We start from the raw sequence: 24,411 nt of genomic DNA on the forward strand, positions 1-24,411 counted from the left end.
TTGTAGTGATATAAAGATAATACAAAATCCAAAGAGTTTAATAGATCATTTGATCGCATTACGATCGATCGGACTAATGTACTAGTATCGATCGGAATTGATCTTATCAGATGTTCGGTTGCACCATTAGCGTCCACTTATTGGTTCCAAAAACATAAAAAAATAAAATAGCCATTAGTGTCCAAACAAAAGTGGACGCTAAAAGTCTGACATTCTAAAAAAAATAAAACATTATTAGAGTCAATTCGACCCTAGCAATGTTTTATTATTTTTTTTTTAAAAAAAAAAAATAGTAATTTTAAAATGTGATTCCATATTCAAAAGATATATAAATGATCCTAATAAAAAGTGAATACTATACTCAATTACTCTTACAAATATACAAATATATACATATTGGCATCCCATATATAAAGGTGAACACTATACTCTATTACTCTAAATTCAATAATAATATCAAAATACTTGATGCTTTGTTGTCGCAGCTTTGGTCTTGGGCAGTGTTGGAGATCGAGGTATTTGCCTTCTCCTACATCCAACCTGTAGAAAGTCATAACAATAAAACTATGCACAACAAATTGCCTTTATGCCTAGCATAAGACACTTCTTGCAATAGGAAAACTGTATTAACAAGTCAAAGAAGCAAAAATTAATTACCCATTGATATACTTTCTCTTCTATTCGTTTTCCCATTAGTCTTTTCTCAAACAATTTTATTGAAACAAGAGTATTATCATCACATTACAAATATTCTTGAGAAAATTTAAATAGAGCCAATACCATGAACTAAGAAGCTCACCACTAACAAAGAAGGCATCTGCTCAAGGAAAACTGAAAGGGACAACTCAAACCATATGTCAAACAAAACGCAGCACTTTAAATTAACACACACACGACCTCCCACATATCCATTGTTGGAAATAATTTTGGATGGTGCACAAATTCTCATTGATATAAAATAATTACAATATGAATATTAACAATAAAATAAATAAAATACAAGAGATGAAAATAGAGTATGGAAAGATCTCACAATGCTATAGAATCACGCAAGAGCGTTGTCCTTAAAGGTTGATTCGTGCCTCCCGGAGTGTATAACTTGGTGCGATCGGATCCTTTGACACGCAACCTCCCAGGATTAGACTATAGCATTTACCTTCGTTAAGGACGCATTTCCAATAACGAAGACTAGTAGAACAACCCTTTGATCTTCTTTAAAAAAAAAAAAAAAAAAAAAAAAAACCGCAAAGAGAAAATAGAAATTGAATAGAATAAAATTCTACGCAATTGATCTTCTAAAATAGGACAAAACTCTTTTATAAAGAAAATGAGTTTGCCTTTCTTTCTTTCTTGTTGCAAGCTCACTCTACCATTGGATTGTGGATGTTTTCTTTTCTTTTTATAATGTCCAAATGGTCATAACACCAAAAACGGTAAAACATTTGTTAATAACAAAATGGTCAAACTACAATAAAACTTGTTAAAGACTAACGGTCAAAACGGTAAAAATCAATTAAAACTAATTTTTATTTAATAACTCATAACCAAGTAATAAATACAAACGGTCATAAAAGTTATATCTCATAACCAAGTAATAAACACTAACGGTCATAAAAGTTATATCTTATAACCAAGTAATAAATACTAACGGTCATAAAAGTTATATCTTATAACCAAATTATAAATACAAACGGTTATAAATCAAAATGGTTAAAGATGATTTTTATTTATCATAAAAACTTTTAAAAGATATTATCAAATGATAAAACATTTCCAAATGACTTAAAAATGAATGTTTGTAACAAATATTACAACATCCATGAGTAGATTCATCATCCTCACAATTAACTTTCCATAGAATTCAGCAAATGCAAGATAACCATAGCAGATACACAACCCAAACTAAAAATTTCTCCAAGCATATTATTTCACAAAATAAACCTAGTTTATGATACCTCAAATCATACTCTTAATAAACCTAGTTTATGATGCCTCAAAGTATATTATGGAATGAACTACAAACACGTATCCCACGGATAAAATGAGCCAAAATATTAATACTTAAACCTGACTGGGCACTAACTACAAACAAGTCAAGATAACATGAGTCGAAAGCCATTTAGATATCAGGAGCAACATCAGAACCAGATATACCACTCATTATAAACCAAAATGTAAAATGAAACAAAAGCTAGAAATAAGTAATTTTCATACTAACTCTTCTTCTAATATAATCAACTAAATAACCAAAACCCTCTACAAATGAGAAAGAATAGAGAAAAGACCAAAATAAACATCTCCCACAAAATACCCAATAAAGATCACTACATGTATACAAAGCTATCTATCACCATCAGTTATGGAAAAGGACGTATAACATGGGGAAAAAAATGTAAAGCAACAAATGAAGAGGAAAAAACCAAAAATAAGACCAACACACAAGAATATTCTCTACTTCGAGCCAAAATAAATCAGATATAATTAAAAAAAAAATGCAAAAACAATCTAAATAACCAACCAAAAAGATGAATAGCGGCGCAGTACTCCAAGAAAATGAAATAGAATTAAAAATGGTATGAGAAATTGAGAAAAATGTACCTGGAAATTGAGAATGGTTTCATGTCCCCAGTACTTCAATGCTGCCAAGTCATATGCATGTGCTGCGGCTTCTTCGTCATCATACGCCCCTGCAAATTCCCATAACTCAACTTATTTCAAAACATATAAAATAAATAAACAAAGAAATATCTTTTCATTTTCTTGAAAAAAAAAAAAAAAATGCTTTAAAGATGCCAGACAAACTTACCAAAAAAAAAAGAAAATTACCAAACTCACCTAGATATACTTCATTTAAGTTGGAAACCACGACCGGCACCAGCGGACCCATGGATAGAGAATTATAAAGAAAAATAAATTGTTAATTATCAGAAGAAAAAATAAATAATACTAGAGATTAAAAAAAAAAAAAAAAAAAAAAGGAAAAAGGAGAAGACGAAGAAGAACCTTGTCTTTCTTTCTTGTTCTGAGACGCATTCCAGCAATTCCTATCCCATAAGTGAGCTTCATAGTGGCCCGTCCCCCGACGCCTTTATCAATCCAATCCCACGACATCGATTAAAAAAGAAAAGAGAAAAACAAATAAAAATTTCATTACGCAGTCGATTGTGCATCCAACCTCGTGACGCCGCAGTAGATCGAACTGCGCCGCAGAGGAGAATCACGGAGGAAGCTTTTGCGCGTGAGCTTGGGCTTGGTTGCCGGAGTGTTGCCCGTGTTGATATTACTGTTGGCAGTATTGTTCTTGCCGGAGCTTTTCCCCATTAACCTTCACAAGAGAGAACGCGAAGGAACAGAGTGTAATCCAAAGAAAGATAAATGGAATTTTTGTCCGAAAATTTCAAAAACGGCGCCACTAGTTGGCGCTTTATTTTTCACACTCCCACGGGACCAAATAGCTTTAATTTTTAAAAAATAATTTGAATTTAAAATGTAGGGTAAATTCGAAATTCTATAACAATTATAAGGGTATAAAAGTCATTTTCAAGGAAAAATATAATTCACAAGATATTTTTTTATAATTTATTAATAGCTTAAATTTTTAAAATAAAAATAAAAAATTCACCAATATTTAATATAAAAGAAATTCACCAATAATTAAATAAAATAATGATCAATCAAACTAATTCAATAGGATCGATCGGATGTTTATATACACAAAAGTATAGGAAATTATATATATATTCACATTTGCTCTTATCTTCACATTTAAATAAGAATCAATTCACCACAAGGGTGGTAGTTGAGTTGGTAGAAGAATTCCTTTCATCCTAGTGGTCGCGTGTTCGAATCCGCTTGTGGTAGTAGATGCGTGAACCAGATGCTACTTTGAAGGGGCTCTACTGGCTCACACTTTTGTGGGGTTGTGGTGACGGGCTCGCCTTCCCAGGCAGTAGCTATGGCTCAAACCGGACATTCCACAGCGGGTGGGAACCCCAATGGTAACGCCCAAGGGAGGAAACTACACTGGTCGCCCCTTCCCACCTTTTTAATTAGAAAAAAAAAAAAAAAATCAATTCTTTTCTTTCCTTTTTATTTTTTTTTCTACTTAAAATTTATATGAATTAAATTGGCAAGTAACCCAAACAGAAAATTGAAGCCCAAAACTTAAATGCATTTGGTATGGGCCGAGACCCTAAATAAGTTAAACCTATGTATGTTGTGGCCAGTTGTTGTAAATGCATTTGTTATGTATATATTTGGACCCGAAATAAAATAAATATAGGTTTGTTATTTGTTTTCAGTTTGTGTCCTATAGGTTTTTTATAACCCTAAACATAATTTACATTTTATATTTTCCTATTTTATATCGCCTTTGTTACGGGGATCCTAAATAAAATATTGTTAGGTTAATTGTTTTATTTTGTTTTCAAGACATTTTTTTATTATCTTTATCTATTTTATGTAATTTACGAAAATTAAATTTCCAAACCTTAAACCACATTATAATACAAAATTAAAACCATTTTGTCATGGGTACCGTACATCAAAAAAATCTATGTTCGTTGTTTATTTAATAATATTTACTCTAATCTAAATTTGCAAAACCTAAACCAAATTATATTAAACAAATTGAAAAGCATAATTAGTTACAAGAGCCCTAAATAAAATAAATTCAAGTTATGTTTTTGTCGCAATTTTTTTAAAAAAATAAAGTTACATAATTTGAACTTCATATGGGGACCCTAAATAAAATTCATCTAACTACATAGGTAGGTTTTTTTTTTTTTTTTTTTACCAATCTATATTTTTTATTATTATTTTTGTAATCATATATATAATAGGTTTGTAAAACATACATAAAAATAAAAAAAAAAATAAAAAAAAAAAATAGCTAATTTCAAACTACTTACCTAAAAATGTAGATATAAATATTTTGCATGCATCCTCATATTGAACAATCCTACATTCCTACGTACGTACCCATCATACAAACATAGGATCCAAAAAATAATATATAGTTCAACCAAATTAATAAGTTAATTAGCTAACAATAAAATTTGAACATATACAATGCAAAGAAAAAAACTATCAATATATACTATAAAAAATAAAAAAAAATAAATAAATAAATTATATATATATATATATATATATATATATATATATATATATATATATATATATATATATATATACCTGATCGATGATGAGGCGGCAGGAGATGGCCGGAAAATGTGTGAGAGGTGAGTTGCCAGCCGGAGATGAGTTCGCCGGCGGAGAGAGAAGACGGTGGTGGCTGATCGCGCGAGGAGGAAGAGCTGATGAGCTGGGCCTGCTACAAAATCCGAAGAAGAAGCTGAGTTCGCATGCAGGTGAGAGAAGAGAAGGTGGCTCTGTGAGAAGGAGAGAAAAATTTTGGAATCCAAAGGGGAGGAAGCACTGCGTGCAGGGGAGAAGAAAAGAGGGGGAAAAAAAGAGAAAAAGAGAGGAAGAAGAAGAAGCTAGCACATGGCCAGATGCGCATGGTCTAGAGGCCAATAGTAACGTGCCACATAGGCACATTACTCTTTTTGTAACGTGCCATATATATATATATATATATATATATATATATATATACTTGCAAATTATTAAGCTTAATACTTGCAATTATTAAGCTTTATATTAAGCTTAGTAATTGATAATTAAGTTGATATATATATATATATATATAAATCAATTTAAATATGCATAATATTACGCATATTTAAATTATAAATTAATTTATAATTATATATAAAGCAAAACATAAACCATAATATAAAGAAGTTAATTACTATATATATGACAATATAGTAGGAAACAAACCTATCATATATACTTTATAAAGTGTGATACTATTGATTTGTTTATTTATTTTATTATAAACTTAATTACTTTGTTCATTTGTTTATTTATTTCATTGCTCAAATTTATTTCATGCATGTTTACTTAAAATATGGCATGCATATTTCCACCATGCATGTTCAGGGCTTGCATCAAGTTCCCTTTGGTTAATTAATTGATAAGGTTATTAAGAATCTAACTCTTTTCATAATTAGTACTCTATCATATTGCTAAGGAGTCACTAAATTTAATTAACTATAGCATTGCATGCAATCTAGATCATAATCTGCCTGCCACAAAGTCCTAAGCCCCCATTTCCTTTTTCTATGTATGTTTAACAACTCATCACTCTCACTAAACTTATAATATATATAGCTTAAGTTTTTACAACTTATTATAGTTTGAATTATTAACACACATACTAAATTTTATAATATAATAATAATAGAATGAATGTCAACAGAATTGTATGATTGTTTACAAGATTACACTTGTATAAAAAAAAAAACTTCTCATCTAGCAAATAATGCAAGGAGTCCTTGAAACAATTTTTTTATCATCAAATTTCTGAAAAATTTTATTTTTTAATTTTTTTAAATTTTTAACCAATTTGTAACACACATTGCCAAATGGCAACGTGTCAAAATGCCACGTCACCATATGGTAACGTGTCATATTGACACGTCACCATATGGTAACGTGTCATATTGACACGTTACCATTTGGTAACGTGTCAATTTAACACATTACCATATGGTAACGTGGTGTTTTGACACGTTACCATATGGTAACGTGTCATATTAACACGTTACCATATGGTGATGTGTCAATATAACACGTTACCATATGGTGACGTGTCAATAAGATGACGTATCTATTTAGCACATCATCTTATGGTAACATGGCATTTTTACCACATCACCATATGGTGACATGTGAAAAATGCCACGTTAAAAATAATTATGGTAACGTGTTGTCTTTTAACACGTTACCAAATGGTGACATGGCAACAACTAATGAACAGTTGCCACGTCACTAAACCCATATTTTTTTGTAGTGAATTATAAGTTAGAAATTTAAAAATTTGCAATGTTGATATCCTATGTTTTAGCCTTTTTTAATTTCTTCAAAATTTTTTTAATTATTACAATGCCCTCCCCCGTAGACTGAACCATGGTCATGTTGTGGGTGAGTCCAAGGTATTTTTCAATTTTCACTTTATTTTCTTTTAAATGGGGCATTTTAATAAAAATAAAATGGGTAGAATTAAAATGAGCTGCAACATGAGATATTGACATTACAAATTTTTAAATTATGATATTATGATTACAAAACTACTTATTTTTCTAGGAGTGTAAGTGAAGTTTTCGAAGTTGGAATTAGTTGATTAGATCCTTTAATTTTAAGACCGTTAAAATGTGAACAATGAATTCAATAAATGGTAGCAGAGACATGTGATTGTGATGGCTTTACTATACGAGCTTCTTTTCTTCTTTATATATATCTATGTGTGTGTGTGTGTGATGCAGATCGCAGGTCCCCTGGAAGTGTGATCGAACACACGTGTACCTGCGATCAAGCGCACTTCCAGACACTTGCACACCAGGCTCCTGGTTGTGCGATTGATCACACATGTAGTTGCAATCGAGCACACTCGAGCATATTTGTTCCGTAAATGGACATCAGAGACACTTATCTTAGTTTTATTCTTTTGTTTTAAACTAGGTTTCTTTGTTAGTTGTTATTTTATCTTATCTTTCAGTTGTTCAGATCAGATGTGGTTCTTTATTAGTCTTCTATTTGGTTTAGTCTTCTTTCATAGACTTTTAAACCAACTTTATTTTATTGTTATTTTAGAATTAGAAGTCTTGGGCTATAAATATATGTTTATAGCCTTTAGCAAATCAATTATTGATTATTATTGATTTTGATTAATGAGAATACTCAGAGTTGAGTTTATTCCTCTTTTCCTTTAAATTTTAGAGAATATCTATTGTTTTTAAAAGAATTCTTAGATTATTGATAGACTCAAGATCTAGAATTAGTTATCCACTGCTTTATTGTTGTTTTTCGCTGCAGCCTACTTAAGTCATGCTGCATCAGTTGATATTAGAGCTTGGTCACTTTCCATGAATGGGGAGAAGCAACCGCTTTGCAGACATGAACGAGGTGTACGTGCGCACGGAGACAGCACGTAAGGAGCAACCAGCGATTCGTTTGAGGCACATGAGTGGTGGACCAAACAATTGTCGTCGCCAACCAAGACCGCGATTCGCGGGGGCGGAAGGCAAATCTATCGCTGAACCTTGACAACACACGAAGGATCGATTCAGGGCTATGAGGGATCAAATTGAAGACCTCACTACCCAATTATCCAACTTGTGTGGTCCACATGGGAACGGATCTAGAAACCCGTTTGCAGAGCGTCGAACGCACAGACGTCAGCACCTTGCGCAAGCTCATGCCAATCGGCAAGTAAGTAGATTCGAACTCAAAATTCTGAAATTCAACTGGGATCTAGAACCAGACGAATTTCTGGATTGGGTGTTGGCTATTAAAGAGGTTTTTGAATTCAACAGGGTGCCCGATAAAGAAGTCTCTTTGGTGGTACATACATTCCAAGGAAAAGTTGGTGCGTGGTGGCAACAACTAAAGAAAACTAGGAAGTGGGAAGGCAAATTGAAGATCAATAGTTGGGAAAAACTATTGAAATATATGCAGGTCGCTTTCTTGCCCCATAGTTATACCATGGGCCAGAAGTCACAAAATTGGAGACAATGGTCTATGGCTATGACAAAGAAAATAGAAAATTCCTACAAAAAAAATGTGTTTAGGGAAACATGGAGTGAGGCGAAGAGTCCACGACAAGCTAATTGGGCCCTTACTTGCCAACCACAAATCCATAAACCGAATCCATATTCTATGGAGGAGGAAAAAGAATCTGTGGATGAAGAGTTTCAGGAATCCGAATTCATTGATGAAGAGTTCAGACATGAAGATATTGAAGATCCTTCGCAAGGATTTGTGGATTGGGATTTCCCACCAACTTATGATGACGATGTCCATGAGGAAGAACCGAGTGAAGGACTTTTGACATCCGACCTAGAGGACGAGTACGAAGAAGATGGTTTTTCTCCCATGTTTGGCGGCCTCTACCCCAAAGATGATCAATTGGAAGAGGAAGAGCCCACGGGTGTCATCGACAATTATGAAGATCGAGGTTGATGAAGACCTTTCAGGTGAAGTGTCTAATTTTAATGATGAAGAGGTTGATTATGTTGATTTTCTTGGTGTTGAAGATATTTTAATTTCTCCTAACGAAGATTATGGTGAGTTTTATGCGGATGAGGAAAATTATATATTCACAAGGGAAACAACGGTTGACCCGTCCTTGAGTATCTTTATGGCACATGAAAGGGAGAAAAAATGAGAAAAGAACGGCAAATCTGAAGTATTGCCAAGTGGTGTGTGGGGCTTTCATGACAACCATCAAAGTGTTTCGATGATGAGAAGCGTAACGCTTATTGTGGGGTGTTGCCTTGTTTTGATCTTGAGGAAGGGCGAGTGGAATGATTTGATTGGATATCTGAAGGACCGTGGAAAGAATCGGTCGAATTCGAGGGCGAATTTTCTCCAACAATGGGAGAATGATGCAGATCGCAGGTCCCTTGGAAGTGCGATCGAACGCACGTGTACCTGCGATCGAGTGCACTTCTAGACACTTGCACACCAGGCCCCTGGTTGTGTGATCGATCGCACCTGTAGTTGCGATCGAACACACTCGGGCATATCTGTTCCACAAATGGACATCAGAGACACTTATCTTAGTTTTAATCTTTTGTTTTAAACTAGGTTTCTTTGTTAGTTGTTATTTTATCTTATCTTTCAGTTGTTCAGATCAGATTACGTTCTTTATTAGTCTTCTATTTGGTTTAGTCTTCTTTCATAGACTTTAAACCAACTTTATTTCATTGTTATTTTAGAATTAGAAGTCTTGGGCTATAAATATATGCTTATATAACCTTTAGCAAATCAGTTGTTGATTATTATTGATTTTGATTAATGAGAATACTCAAAGTTAAGTTTATTCCTCTTTTCCTTTAAACTTTAGAGAGTATCTATTGTTTTTAGAAGAATTCTTGGATTATTGATAGACTCAAGATCTAGAATTAGTTATCCGCTGCTTTATTGTTGTTTTTCACTGCAACCTACTAAGTCACGCTGCATCAATATACTAGGGAGGCAAACAAATGAACGCAGAAAAATTTACAAACTGGCGTGATAAAGGTTATTAAATTAAAAAAAGAAAAATGCAATTCTCTCTCTCTTGCCTGCCACTCACAGTCTACCACGTCAGTTTGAAAATTTTTCTGGGTTCATTTGTTTGTCTTTTCTGTCACAGGAATACTAATTTGCAATTTGTAAAGTAATGATTAAGTGATTAAATTTACCTTTTCCTATAAGATTAAGTTTTTTAGACAAGTGATGATTTAACATGGTATCAAAGCCAATTGTGACTCACGTCTCTCACATGCATGACTTTTTCTTCAATAGACCCCTCCCCTGCCCTCCATAGCTTGCAAAACTTTTTTCAAAACAAATTGAAAGCCGATAACTATCGCCTCTCAAAAACACAAGTTGTCCCTCTCGAAGTAGCCATTGGAGAACTTTTCTCTTGAAATATTTGATTTATCATTTGCTATGTTCTATTACTAATTGGTTCGCATCATACAACTTCTCGATATTTTGGTGCTTACCAAAATATTTGACACAATTTCAAAAGAAATGATATTCCTCGAAAGTTTGACAATGAACTACATTATGCTCCTAACATTGAAGTTATATTTTAAATTTTTTTTCTTATGTTCGATAAAGTTTTGGAGATAAAACTTGTTTATTAAATAACAAATATCATCAATTTTGATGTAAATTTAGATCAAATTCGTTTTAGAACACCTTTTTTTAGGGCCATATCATATCAAACCACGATTATTTGTGGACTTAATTTTTTAGACCCCTTTTTTAAAAGGCAACTGGCAAGGGTCGAACTAAAAAAGTGTAAAGTATATTCATATACCACTTTTACAAATGAGGCAGGTTGACGTGTTCATGTACGTTCGTCCTGACGTCGATGTACCTGTGTCAACTACAGCTGCTAGCGCTTACCAATTTTCCTATTTTTATTTTTATTTTATATTCTGATCTATAGTGTTTGAGTGAAGCCATAAGTATTTTATGTTGTTGGGGAGATTGATAACTGGAATTCATAAAAAAATAAAAATAAAAATGATATTTTGGAAAGTCTTTTAGTGAGTTTATAATATAGCATGCTAAGACACGACCCAACCCAAAAATTAAGCTTATGAGTTTTGAGTTATTTATAAATATATTTATTGTAAAAAAATATATATATATTAGAGATATATTGAAAACAAAAATGTAATCAAACGTAGCCAGAAGCTACTTTATTTGCGACTAGTTTTTCATTTTTGGCACACATCTTTGCCACACGTACATGTTTGAAATTGATATAGAAAGGTATATCTCTCAATGAGTCAAACAGGCTCTATTATTAATGACAGGACTCGATTTTTTGCTTTTTTGTCTGGTGCTCCATGCCCATCTCCATATTGGTATGTGCATTGAGCAATCCGAGCAAGGTTGATTGCTGTTACCACTAAATCTTCCCCAAATGGAGAATCAACTACTCGCTCTTCATTCATCTTTTTCCAAGTCCTATCAATCATGTTTCTCATGTGTTTGCTAGCAATTTCCTCGGAAACACCAGTGTCACGCATGTAGCAATGAATTGAATTTGCAGTTTCGCCTCTCTTTAATTCTCCCTGTATTTCAAATAAGCAGCTAAATATGTTAGTCTGAAGTAGTGCTTCCAAAGATGATCATATTGACCCTAAAATTCATTCAACACAAAAGACACTATGGAATGCTGTAAAATGAATACCGCTGAAGTACTAAGATCATTGCAAAGTCGAAAAATAATTGAAGGCCAACGCAAAAGGTCGTGGTATTTTTCTAAGCCATCAAGTCCCTGCTTTGTGAACTCTTGATTCAAGAAAAAATAAGAATGAACAAGGGCAATCGCCCCCGAAACCGATAACCAAGCATTATCAAGATAGTCCTTGAAGGTTGGCATATCTTTGTTGTAACTCCACTTTGCTTCTTGTAGGAATGTTTTGCACAGGTCAGCCCACTAAAATAAAAGAAGAAACCCCATGACTATTAGGTTTAATATTTCAAAGGAAATTCTATTCATCTAAAAAAAAACAATAGAATGGTTGCACATACTGCTTTTGTTAGGTATGGAAGGGTGTTATCTCCTTTCTCCTTAAGTGTTTCATATACCATCTCATTAACAGTGTTGTAGAGAGCCAAGAAGCATAACTTCATATAGTGGGGAAGATTTTTCACGGCATTGATATCCCATCTGAAAACACCATGCATCGAGAAATTAAGAGTATGATTTTAATAGTCGTATAATATAAAAGTTATAAGTAAGGGATTCCATTACATTCCAAGTTTTTCTATCTTTTTGTATCATATTTTTATTTTTATTTTATTTTTTTGGGTGGGGGTGGGGGTGGGGTGGGGTTGGGGAAGGGGAAATTAAGGGAAGAGTTATCAAGAATTAACCTTTCAACCGCATCAGTAAATAGCTCTAATTCATCCAAGGTACCATAAACATCATAGACATCATCAATGGTGGTAACAAGAGAAGCCACTTTCGTTAACCCTTTACGAAAATTACTTAATTGAGGTTCAAAGGCCATTCCTATTGTCCAAAAATAGCATTCCATCAATCTATCTCTGGTGAAGCTCAACTTGTTTGCCAGACCCATATCTTTCCACCACCTAAAAGTCATAAAGTGAAACCAAATAAGTTTCCATTTAACATTCAAGTGACGGCAAACTCAATTTTCAACTTTTAACAAAAGTCTACCTTAATTAGTGATGTGAACAAATACTTCAAACATTTTTTACCTTGACATATCTTGAAGTTCTCTTTGATACACAGACTGCACTATGTTAAAATCCAACTTTGCAAGTTCAAGTAGAAGAGAATTTGCATCTTCCCTCTTATTGTATACCTCAATATACCACCGAGCTTCTAGCCTTAGCATTCTATGGTGTAATGGAACCTCCAATGCATGACTAACTTGTTCTGCCATGCTTTTGCTCACATCTCCTTTGAGGTCCTTGAGATGAATTCTTGTGAACGCCATGGCCTCGTCCAAGAGGCTTTCTCCTTCAAAAGCAAGATAAGAAGCTTCATATAGACTCAACATTCCTTTGACATCATTTGTAAGGCTTTCCTTGAAATTCCCACTATCCTCCTTGAAACTGTTAAATGCATCTGCGTTTCATACAAATATGATATAAGAAGATGGTGAGATGAACATGGAAAATGCAATCAAGAAGCTTTAATTTCTGTATCATATACGTACCTTGAGAGACCTGATAGCCTTGTCGTCTGAGGAGCCTAAAGCTTAGAGCAGTAGCATGGAGACTCTTCTCAATTCTTTCATCACTACAGCCTTTTGAAGATGCAAAGTTGTCAAGGGCTCTTTTTATTTCCCTCTCAAATCGGTATCCCAAACCTAATCTTTGAACATCATCAATCAGTTCAAGAGTTGCCAATAAGTCGGCACTTTCATTATGAATCATACTCCTCACATCCTCCTCCAGCTTCTTTGCCCTATCTTTGTACTTTTCATCCTGCATGCATGATCACAATTTGAGATATCTAAATATGTATACCGTATGTTAATGATAATAATTTTTAATCTTAAAATTGAAATCAAGGTGGGGGAAATAAATAAAGCACACGTTGGTGTTATACATATAAAGAAATGGTTCATGGTTACCGCATAATGATTGTTTAAGGACTGCACAAAATCGTAACTCCAGAAGCTTGGCTTGTAATTGGCGGACTGTCTTTCAACTTGTAAAGTGGAAGTTTGTGTTTTTGCAGAGTATCGGGACTGCCCACATTTTTGGTCGAGAAGAAGAGGTGTCTTTATCATTGTGTTATTTTGGAAAGCCACAAGGCAAAGAGAAGCTGTGGGGTAAGGGGAATACGCAGATTGGTGACATTCCACATATAGTAGTCGTGAACCGCTATATATAGAATTTCTTTCATTAAGTACTTGTGGGACACTGGCCCCGACAAATGTTTGGTTGATTAATTAATTAACATAGCGTACGTGAAACGCATGGGCTGCGATATGATGGCGAGTTTACGTAGGGTTTATGGTTCCCAAACTGGGCAGCCAAAATAACATTTTTAGCTAGATGCAATGTTTCTAACTGGTCCCAATTAAGGATATTTTATTGACATATCAACAGAAGTAACATCTTAATTAACCACCAAAAAGTCCCGTTCACGATTACAGGGGTTATGATGTGTGTATATAAAGTAATATTACTACACTTATTCTCACTTCTTCACCCATGTTTATTAGATTTATAGGCGATTTTGAAAACAACAATTAGATATAATTATAAGATGAATTTTTATTGAATTTTAATTCTATGGTGGTTTTAAAAGTCACTCATGAATATTGAAAAATAAGTATAAAAAAGTAGGACTAAGTGTAGCATTTTTATTTTTTATTTTTTGACATGTCCATACAAGAGAGGAAAAAGAAATTTAAACTAATAATTTTCGCTTTATTCAGCATGATTTCAGCCAATTGAACTAAGGGATAGAATTAAGTGTAGCATTACGAGTTCTCATATATATGACTTGACTAATTTGTCTGTCAAGCTGTCGAGGAGGAGACGTAGGTATAAGAGATATGCTTTTCTTCATTCTACCCACCATCTCCCCATCATCTCTTCTCTCTCTGCTTTTTTTATTTTATTTTATTTTTTATTTTTTTTTTTGAAAAAATCAAGATGACAAGGTGAAGAGATGGTTGGGAGATGGTGGGTAGAATGCATTGTAGCATTCCTCGACCCCATTCACATACGTACACGATTAAACATCTCCCTAGTGATGCAACATGTTCTTCGTTATCTCAGATGTCTTCCTCTACGATTTACATGACATTAATTTTGTCTACTCCAAACTTGTGGCCTTGATCAGCTCTGCTTTCATATCATTGCGGTTTTGTGGCCGAGTAATGCTACAATGCATTCTACCCACCATCTCCCAACCATCTCTTCACCTTGTCATCTTGATTTTTTCAAAAAAAAAAAACAAAAAAAAATAAAATAAAAAAGAGAGAGAAGAGATGGTGGGGAGATGGTGGGTAGAATGAAGAAAAGCATATCTCGAATGGGGTCCCAATATTTAGAGAGATGTTCAATTAGCATGTGAATGGCCCCAATGCGTCTAGGCACATCCGATTAGGAAAATCTCCAATTTAATTCCTTTTTAACTTTATGGAAAGAACCTTTTTAAAAAAAAAAAAAAAAAAAAAAAAAAAAAAAAAAAATCCTTCATGCCTACACAAGGAGAGAAAAAAAGAGAAAAAATATTCGATTTAATAACTTTCGTTTCATGAGACGTGTTAGTGGTATCAAAGATGTTTTATTGACATGTGCTAATTATTAAGAGAAGTTCGTGTCCCAAATAATGTACACCTCAGAGCATGACTACCAGTTGTTGCTCTAAAACTTTGACATTGTACGTATTTTAGCTAATATGAGACTAAAGTCTCGTTAATACCTTGTTTTCTCTTTATTTAAAATACATACGGTGGAAATAGAGATAGAGATTCTCATGGTACCATTTTTGTGGCCCTTTATTGGTTAACGAATGGTGTAGATTGAATGGTAGAAATTTTAAAATCCTTTAAAGAAACTAACGGATTCTTTTATTAAGCTGGAGTATATTTGTCTAAAGTTTTATTAATTCTCATTTCTTTTCTCCTCGTTCAGGCGGTTTAGCTATATATAGATATATATATAGATCAAGGCCTACGACACTTTGTTGCAAGAAGCACTACTGCAAAACAATTACAGATTACCAAAAACATACTTTTAACAACGTTGGCCAAAATATCATTTAGCCGGATGCATGGAATGTTCCAAGTGCATGGTCCCAGAGATATGTTTTATTTACATATCAGCAGAAGTAACATCCATCTTGACCACCAGAGTCCCACCTAGCTATGATTCCAAGGGATATAGAGTAATGCTATATTTACTCGGACTTTTTCACATCTATTTTTCATATTTATATTAAAATAATAATTGAATATAAGATAAATTTTTATTAAATTTTAATTTTATGATAATTTTAAAAATCACCTATGAATATAAAAAATTAAAAAAATAAAATAAAAGAATTGAGTGTGCTCATATATATATATATATATATATATATATATGTCATTAATTTTGTGTGACATATATTCTGCTTTCAAATTATTGGTTTTCTTAATATGTTTTGTGCGATATTTTTTATTTTTAGATTGGAAAAGTATTTTATATATGTGTGTGTGAGACTGTGAGAGAGATAAAATTGTTTTGTATTTAATTTGTTTATAAATATTTTTTTTGGACAAAAAAAAAAAAAAAAAATCTGTACGTACCCATCTATATGTGTTTCACATTTTGATGCAGACGTTATGGACTATATATGTTACCAATAAACGTACGTCTCCTCCTCGACGGCTTGACTGACAAATTAGTCCACAAATATATATATATATATATATATATATATATAATAAAATAAAAATAAAAAAGAATTGAGTGTGCTCATATATATATATATATATATATATATTTGTGGACTAATTTGTCAGTCAAGCCGTCGAGGAGGAGACGTACGTTTATTGGTAACATATATAGTCCGTAACGTCTGCATCAAAATGTGACACATATAGATGGGTACGTACAGATTTTTTTTTTTTTTTTTTTGTCCAAAAAAAATATTTATAAACAAATCAAATACAAAACAATTTTATCTCTCACACAGTCTCACACACACATATAGAAAATACTTTTCCAATCTAAAAATAAAAAATATCGCACAAAACATATTAAGAAAACCAATAATTTGAAAGCAGAATATATGTCACACAAAATTAATGTCATTTAAATCGTACGTAGAGGAAGATATCTGAGATGACGAAGAAAATGTTGCATCACTCCGGAAATGAGATGTTTTATCATAACGTCAATGGGGTCCCAATATTTAGAGAGACGTTGAATTAGCATCTGAATGGTCCCAATGTGTCTACCCACATCACATCTGATCAGGAATATACCCATGATCAAAGCCTCCGCACTACAAAAAAAATCTTCTATTTTAGTGGCTAAACTTTAGTAGGTCTCCCCCTAAAAAATTAAAAATAAAAAAATAAAAAAATAAAAATAAAAATAAAAAATCAATAAAGTTGACGTGTTATTAGTGATGGGTGTGGCAGCTCAGAAATCAATGTCTCACTAATGGAAGTTTAGTGAGGTTTGAAAAAACACACGCTACTAAATTGATACGCTACTAAATTGATATATATATATATATATATATATATATATATACCAAATAAAAGAATGACTAAAAATAGATATTATTCATTCACACATTTTTTTCATTTGCTATTTAGTTTTTTTTTTTTAATAAAAAAATAAGGCTAAAGTTGGACTTAAGTTGGACAAAAGAGTTGGGTGCTTATCATCCCTCTTTGGAAAATACACTCGTCACTAAATTGGTAACATGGCCAATTTCCTCTTTAACTTTTATGGAAAGAACAATTTTTTTTTTTTTCACACGTCCATGCATATAAGGAAAAGAAAAGAGAACGAAGATTCGATCTAATAATTTCCAGTTCATGAGGCGTGTCAGTGGTATCAAAGATATTTTATTGACATGTACTCAAGAGAAGTTCGTGTCCCAATCCCAAATAATGTATATCTCACATTAGAGAATAACTTTTATAAGGTCTTGGCATAAATTAAGATCTTTGTGCCCTTCAATGAAGGCATGCAAAATTAACGTGAAACACCTTAACAAAAATGAACAAAAACACATGAATTTTATTCATTAAGACCTCATACGCGTTAAAATAAAAGATCTTGAGAATAAATTTTTCCTATTCATCTTACCTATACCCACCACCAGCCACCAAATCTCATCGCCAGCCAGACCAGACCACATCGACAAGCCCAGACTCCACTCGTATTCAGAGGTTTTTTTTTTTTTTTTTGCAATATGCTCTACTCTCAGTGTGAGAGAGAGAGAGAGAGAGAGAGAGAGATTATCAGCGTGGAGGAGCGCTGTGGGCAACGTCGTGGCCGGGGGAGGTGGTGGCAGCAAGTTTGGGTAGATGAATAGGAAAAGTGGGAAATAAGTTTTTTAGATTTTTTACTTTTAACCCATAAGAGTAATATGAATATAATTGATTTGTCAGGCTGTTATTGGAGGGCACAAAGGTCTTGATTTGTATCAAGACTTTATAAAAGTTATTTTCCTCCGATTATTACTACCAAATCCAAGCTCTAAAATTCTGATATTGTGTTTTAGCTAATATGAGACAAAAATCGCGTTAATACCTTGTTTTCTCTTTATCTAAAATACATAATTTGTTTTTTTTTATTAGCAACTTTGATGTAGCGTGACGTCGTGGGTTGCAAAGACAAACAACAACGAAGCAACAATTCTTCTTAAAAACCTTGAGTCTATCAAGAATTCAAGGAAAACATAAAAGAAAACTCATCCTCTTGAGTATTTCTCATTGATAAACCCTTCATAATAAAAATCAACTCTGCCTCTTACATATTAGGTATGTTGTATTTATAACAGTAAGCAAACTTGGACCAAAAGTAAACCTAAGCCTATTATGAAAATTTCTAAAATAATAAAGGAAAAATTATAATTAAATAAAATCCTAATTTAAATAACGTAAATAAAATAAAATATATTTGTTTGCTGGATTATTTGATTTGATGGGATAAAATCTTTATTAAAGTCCCCAATAGAACAATCAAGTCTTTCCTTCTGGGATTCTTGCCTCTATTTCCGTCCAGCTTTCCAATCTCTCCTTTATAGCCCTTTTTACCTAGGAAACATCGGAATTAGCCAAACCTCAAGAAATGTAACTTTGTAGATCTTTGAATTAGCTTTTCAATGCCACCAAACTTGCTCAAATCTGATATCCAAAACTCGAGATATAATATTTTTAATAAAATTCATCAAGTGCGAATTCCACCATACATCAAACTTTGAGGTAAACACTTGAACTTATTTATTTATTTTTTTAATCATTTCTGTTTCCTCTCTTTTTTCGCTAGAATCATTTCTCTTTGCTCTTTCTTGTTGCATGGTAAGAAACCAATAAAATCAATAAATAAATAGAGAATTGAATAAAAAAGTTTATTGAAATTTATATTAAATATATAGTAGGTAAAATAACATATAATGCAATTTGGTTAGTTAAAATGCATTGGCAAAACAAAGTTGCGAGTAATTATAAAATGCATACTTGTATCTTATTTGTGTCCTATTAGAATGATGTGGCTATTAAAATTACCTTTTGATCAAAATTTAATAATGATCAATCACAAGTTCAATAGTAATTTTAATAGCCACATCATTCTTACTAAAACACAAATAAAACATAAATAAATCTTCTAGAATTACTCCAAAGTTACACAATCACAATGGCTTATGTAATAAAGACTTGACTCATGAGGAGACGTGGGTTTACTGCCAACCTAGGATCGATTAGTACTGTTTTGTCTTGTATCATCCAAATGTGGGAAGAGATGATGACTTTTTGTAAGCCACTCGTAGAGGAAGATATTTTCGTTGACGAATAAAATGTTGCAACACTCCAAATAGAGACTTTGAATCATGAGCGTTGTGTGAGTGGAATTCAAAGGTGTCGCAGGTACGTCATTTATACCAAATTTTGTAATAATTTCCTTTTGAATATACAACGTCAAATAATTACTCAAAAACTCATCTTAAAAAAATTTTATCGTATAAATAAGTCAATATTTATATTTCTTAATTAACATGTTCGTAAAGTAATAAAAGTTCCAAAAAAAAAAAAAAAAACAAAAGCAATTGACTGTAAGGGAAAATAGTCCATCCACATGAAAATCATAAAATAGTCAGATGAAATTAAGCTATGACTTGGCCTATACCGACGCTCCCTTTTTTTTTTTTATACCGACGCTCCCTTGTATCTGTAAACGGATGACAAGTCTTTGATCGATTGTCAACAGTAGCTTCAAATTTAAGGACCACCACCTTTGACCTTTCTCCATCTAAAAACAAACGTCTACCATTTGATTTCAGTGGATGATGTGGAATGGTTTCTCTATCTGATGTGTAGTTTTGTTGTTGTTTTATGAGTAGAGGTGTACGTATATATAAAATAAGTAAATAAATGAACGATGAACTTTCAGATATTCGAAACATACCCAAAAGCTTCTCTACCTGAAAATTAAGAGTGATGCTAAACAGAACGCTGACTTTTTTTTATATATAATTAAAAATATTGTTAAGAATATTACTTGTTATTTACTTCTTTAGGTATTATTAGTCTACTAGGTTTACTTTTCCTTATTCTACTAGGTTTACCTTTCCTTATTCTAGTAGGTTTACCTTTCCTTAATCTATTAGGTTACTTGCCTCTCTATAAATAGAGACCTCTGTATTCATTATTATTATAAGACTCAATACAATGTAGTCTATTATATGCTTCCGCTCTCTCTCTCTCTTCTTTCTCTCTTTCTTCCGCTTCTAATATATTATCCAATATATTTAACATGGTATCAGAGCCACCTTTGTGGTCTCTAATAAACGTCTTTGACGTTTTCCGGCACCGCCAGTGTTATCTGGCGCATCCATCCCTCTGTCCCTCACGGTTCTCTATCTTCTCCTCGAAGTTTTCAGCAGATCACTATACCGCTTGAAAACCCGAAAGCCAACCATCACAGAGCCGCCTCACTCAGTCCCATCGGAGCCCTCACGCGCCCTCACGCGCCGCCCAAAGGTTCGGTAATTTCACCACTGCCGTCCAGCCACCGGCCGCCACGGTGGTCCGATTGCTTCTCTCAGGCCACCGATTGATAGATCTGCTCCCCAGGACTCAAGAACTGCAACTAGAATCCCGATCCAACGTTCCACGTGCTCTCACATGCCACCCATAGTTCTGCACGTGAGATCCACGCGCCACCTCCAATCTCACGCGTGCCCACATGCTCCAGAAGATCCAACTGCCACGTCAACGATGACACGTCAGCCCTGCGTGCCACATTAGCACTGCCACATCAACCCTAAGTGCAACATCAGCAGAGACACGCCAGCCTTGAGTGCCACGTCATCAGTTCCACGTCAACCATGAGTGCCATATCAGCTTACTTGCCACGTCAGCACCATGATAGGGTTGACTTTTTTATCGTTGACTTTGACTTTGACCACTGAAAAAGTTGACCAGGTGTTTCCTACTCATTTTTTCGTCCTGATTTCAAATTTGTGGTCTATTTTTGCTTTTGGCATCTCTATATGGCAGAAAACAAGATTCTTCTTCAAATTTAGGCGTTTGTTTTATGAGGTTCAAGTTGGTTCATGCTTGTTCAATTCGGTTCTATAGCCTGTTCTTTGGCGCAGTTCAATCCGGTTCATTCTTCTTGCGGAAGGCACTCTCAGATCAGACCAATCTTTCCTCAGGTCCATGGGTTTTCGGGCCAAAGAAGCCCCTTTCAACCGGCCCACTTATGCCTTGTCAAATGCCGCCATCACCGGTCACTTCAGCCTCTCCTAGGCCATTGATCCATTACTAGTGAGAATTTTTTTTTTTTGTCAGACCTTTTAATGGTCCAAGGGTTTCAGGCATGATTAGCCTCTTTAACCGGCCATTTTTCTCCTTACTTAGCTCAGCCGACCAAGCGAGACGGTCTACTAGTTAGATGGGTCGGACTTTAGTTCAGCCGACAAGGCGAGATGGTCCAAGGGTTTCAGACATAATTAGCCTCTTCAACCGGCCCTGCTTATCTCAGCCGACCAGGCGAGACGATCTACTAGTTAGATGGGGCAAACTTTCGTTCAGCCGACAAGGCGAGACGATCCAAGGGTTACGGGCCAAACAAGCCCCTTTTAACCGGCCTTGCTTTTCTCAGCCGACTAGGCAAGCTTTTTCATTACTAGTATATGGTTTTCAAGTCAAATTACTACCAAGTGAACCAAGCTCCTGCTTAAATGCATTGCTCAAATTCAGGCAGAATCCACCTGTCTTTAACAACTTTTATGGTGTTACTTCGGCAATTGTTTCGGCATAAGCAGCTTTTTCGGCGAATTCCTTTTTCTTTCCCTTTTCGTTTATCCAAACTCAAGTTTACACATTGAGTTTGATGGGGGATGTTAAGAATATTACTTGTTATTTACTTCTTTAGGTATTATTAGTCTACTAGGTTTACTTTTCCTTATTCTACTAGGTTTACCTTTCCTTATTCTAGTAGGTTTACCTTTTCCTTAATCTATTAGGTTACTTGCCCCTCTATAAATAGAGGCATCTGTATTCATTATTATTATAAGACTCAATACAATGTAGTCTATTATATGCTTCCGCTCTCTCTCTCTTTCTTCCGCTTCTAATATATTATCCAATATATTTAACAAATATTAAAAAAAAAAAAAATTGGTTGGCTTGCCACGCACGCCAGCGTTCCGTGTATCATAACCCAAAAATTAAAATTTAAAATTATGATTTATTAATGAACGTTATGGCAAAGAAGGGATTGTTGAAATACAATATATAATACCGCTTCATACAACCACTCTAACAAAAGGAAACAGCCAAATTAACAAGCAACCAAATTTGCGAGAGTAATCTAAGTAAGAAGTTGGCCTTTCATGGAGCATTAAAGTTCACAAAAATGTCAAGCTAGCTGTTAGAGTATATTTGAATGATCTTAAAGTTAAAAATTTGATGAAGATTAAATTAGTATTATGATTTAATCACCCTAAACTAAGGGATTTGATTAAAATTACATTTATGTATAAGCTCTATAAATAGAGCATTCTGTATTGTAAATAATTCATTGAATAAGAACTTAATGTAATCCTTTGAGCTTTATTTGTGAACGTAGGTCATAGCCGAATCATGTAAAATCTTTTGTGTTTATTTATTTTATTTTCCTATTCCACATTTGATATTCATATATAATTTTATGAATTTCTTCACTAGCAGCCTAGCAATAACCATGCACTATTTCCCGCTCCTTATTTCATATCAACAACACTACTACTGTACGTTTAGATATCCAAGCCAGCATATTTTCCTTGAGGAGACAAGTTTTGGAGTAGTGTTACAGTACTTACACCGAGTGAACAATACAACCGAGTGAACAGTACAACAGATTTACTGCTTTTATTTTATTTTTTTAATTTTTAAATCCGTACATACTGTTTATGATCCAGAATAAGTATTGTTCACTTACGCCGGGTGTAGTGTATATCATTACTCTACTTTTTGTGTTATTTTTATTCTTCAAAAACCCCGTCTCATTATAAATAGGAGAATTGCCTCTATTATTTTTAATATAGTTGATTTTCTTAGCACCTTTGATAAGATCGAATATGGACTTTCATACTCACAACTAGATTACTATTACCAGTTCATTGACAGCTTTCTCACAAATTTGTTTTCCTAATTAGGTCTCTCTCTTGACATGACAGTGATAAAAATCCAAGATTTTTACCATAACAATACTCGTGAAAGTTAGTGATTTGTTGTTTATCATGAACAGATCGAATGGACTTTGATGTGTGTGTTTGCTTATAGGAATGTGACTCCCAAGATCTTAGCCTTATAACAGCCACTAATTCATTTCAGTTTAGACCCCTTCCTAAACCATGACTACCATATAGCCATCGCCCACGGACGTACAATAGGGCCTACTACTGTACGTTTAAAATTTTCAGCATTGTTCTTATTAATTACTGGAAGAGGAAAATATCTGGGATGGGCGACATGTTACAGATCAACCATCTAACAGCAGTTTTAAAACCAAGCCTTTATTAACATTGACTAACATATATTATCCTTTAAGAAAAAAAATAAAAAAAGTTGGAACGTGTTTTAAATTTACCATTGAATATGTGAAACCCACGGAGTTATTGGTGGATTAACCCATATCTTGTACAGAAATGGACAAAAAATGAAAAAAAAAAATATATATTATATATATATATATATATATATATATATTAGCCCATCTCCATGAAAAAACAACTACTGGTTCAGATTTAACCAAAAAACTACGATTTTTTCTCATTTAAATCTTGAAGCAAACATTTGCTTAATTAAGCTATATATATGACTTCACTACAAAAAATTAGGTTATAATTAGCCGCTGATAGTTTTTTTTTTTGGTCAACACTACAAGGGTTTAGATCCAAAAGCATATGTCACCACTAATGATTGGAAATTAGCGCCGACCCAAAAGTCTTGGTGAATGAGCTCCAAAAAAGTTAGCGTCGACCCAAAAAATTTGAGTTCCACCATTTTGTGTCTTGGTTAATGAGTTTCGACACCCTTGCGTCCTCTGCTCGCCTTGGGGATT

General features: G+C 33.6%; 2 protein-coding genes across 2 annotated transcripts in view; both read right to left on the reverse strand.

Annotated features, from left to right (window-relative positions):
• The window catches only part of LOC132182289 (large ribosomal subunit protein uL2x), a 66,048-nt gene that overhangs the window by 29,550 nt on the left and 12,087 nt on the right, over nt 1-24,411 (reverse strand). The gene's annotated exons all lie outside the window — the stretch shown is intronic.
• On the reverse strand, nt 11,413-13,828 carry LOC148585252 (putative terpene synthase 12). Its single transcript, XM_088516968.1, has 7 exons — nt 13,749-13,828; nt 13,329-13,599; nt 12,865-13,237; nt 12,517-12,735; nt 12,172-12,310; nt 11,828-12,076; nt 11,413-11,708 (listed from the first exon to the last, which is right to left on the reverse strand). Exons 2-7 carry the CDS (start codon nt 13,546-13,548, stop codon nt 11,421-11,423), a joined length of 1,488 nt encoding a protein of 495 aa, XP_088373094.1. The 5' UTR covers nt 13,549-13,599; nt 13,749-13,828; the 3' UTR covers nt 11,413-11,420.

The sequence above is a fragment of the Corylus avellana genome, chromosome 5, assembly GCF_965113065.1.
Source record: "Corylus avellana chromosome 5, dhCorAvel1.hap1.2, whole genome shotgun sequence".
Classification (NCBI taxonomy): Eukaryota; Viridiplantae; Streptophyta; class Magnoliopsida; order Fagales; family Betulaceae; genus Corylus; species Corylus avellana.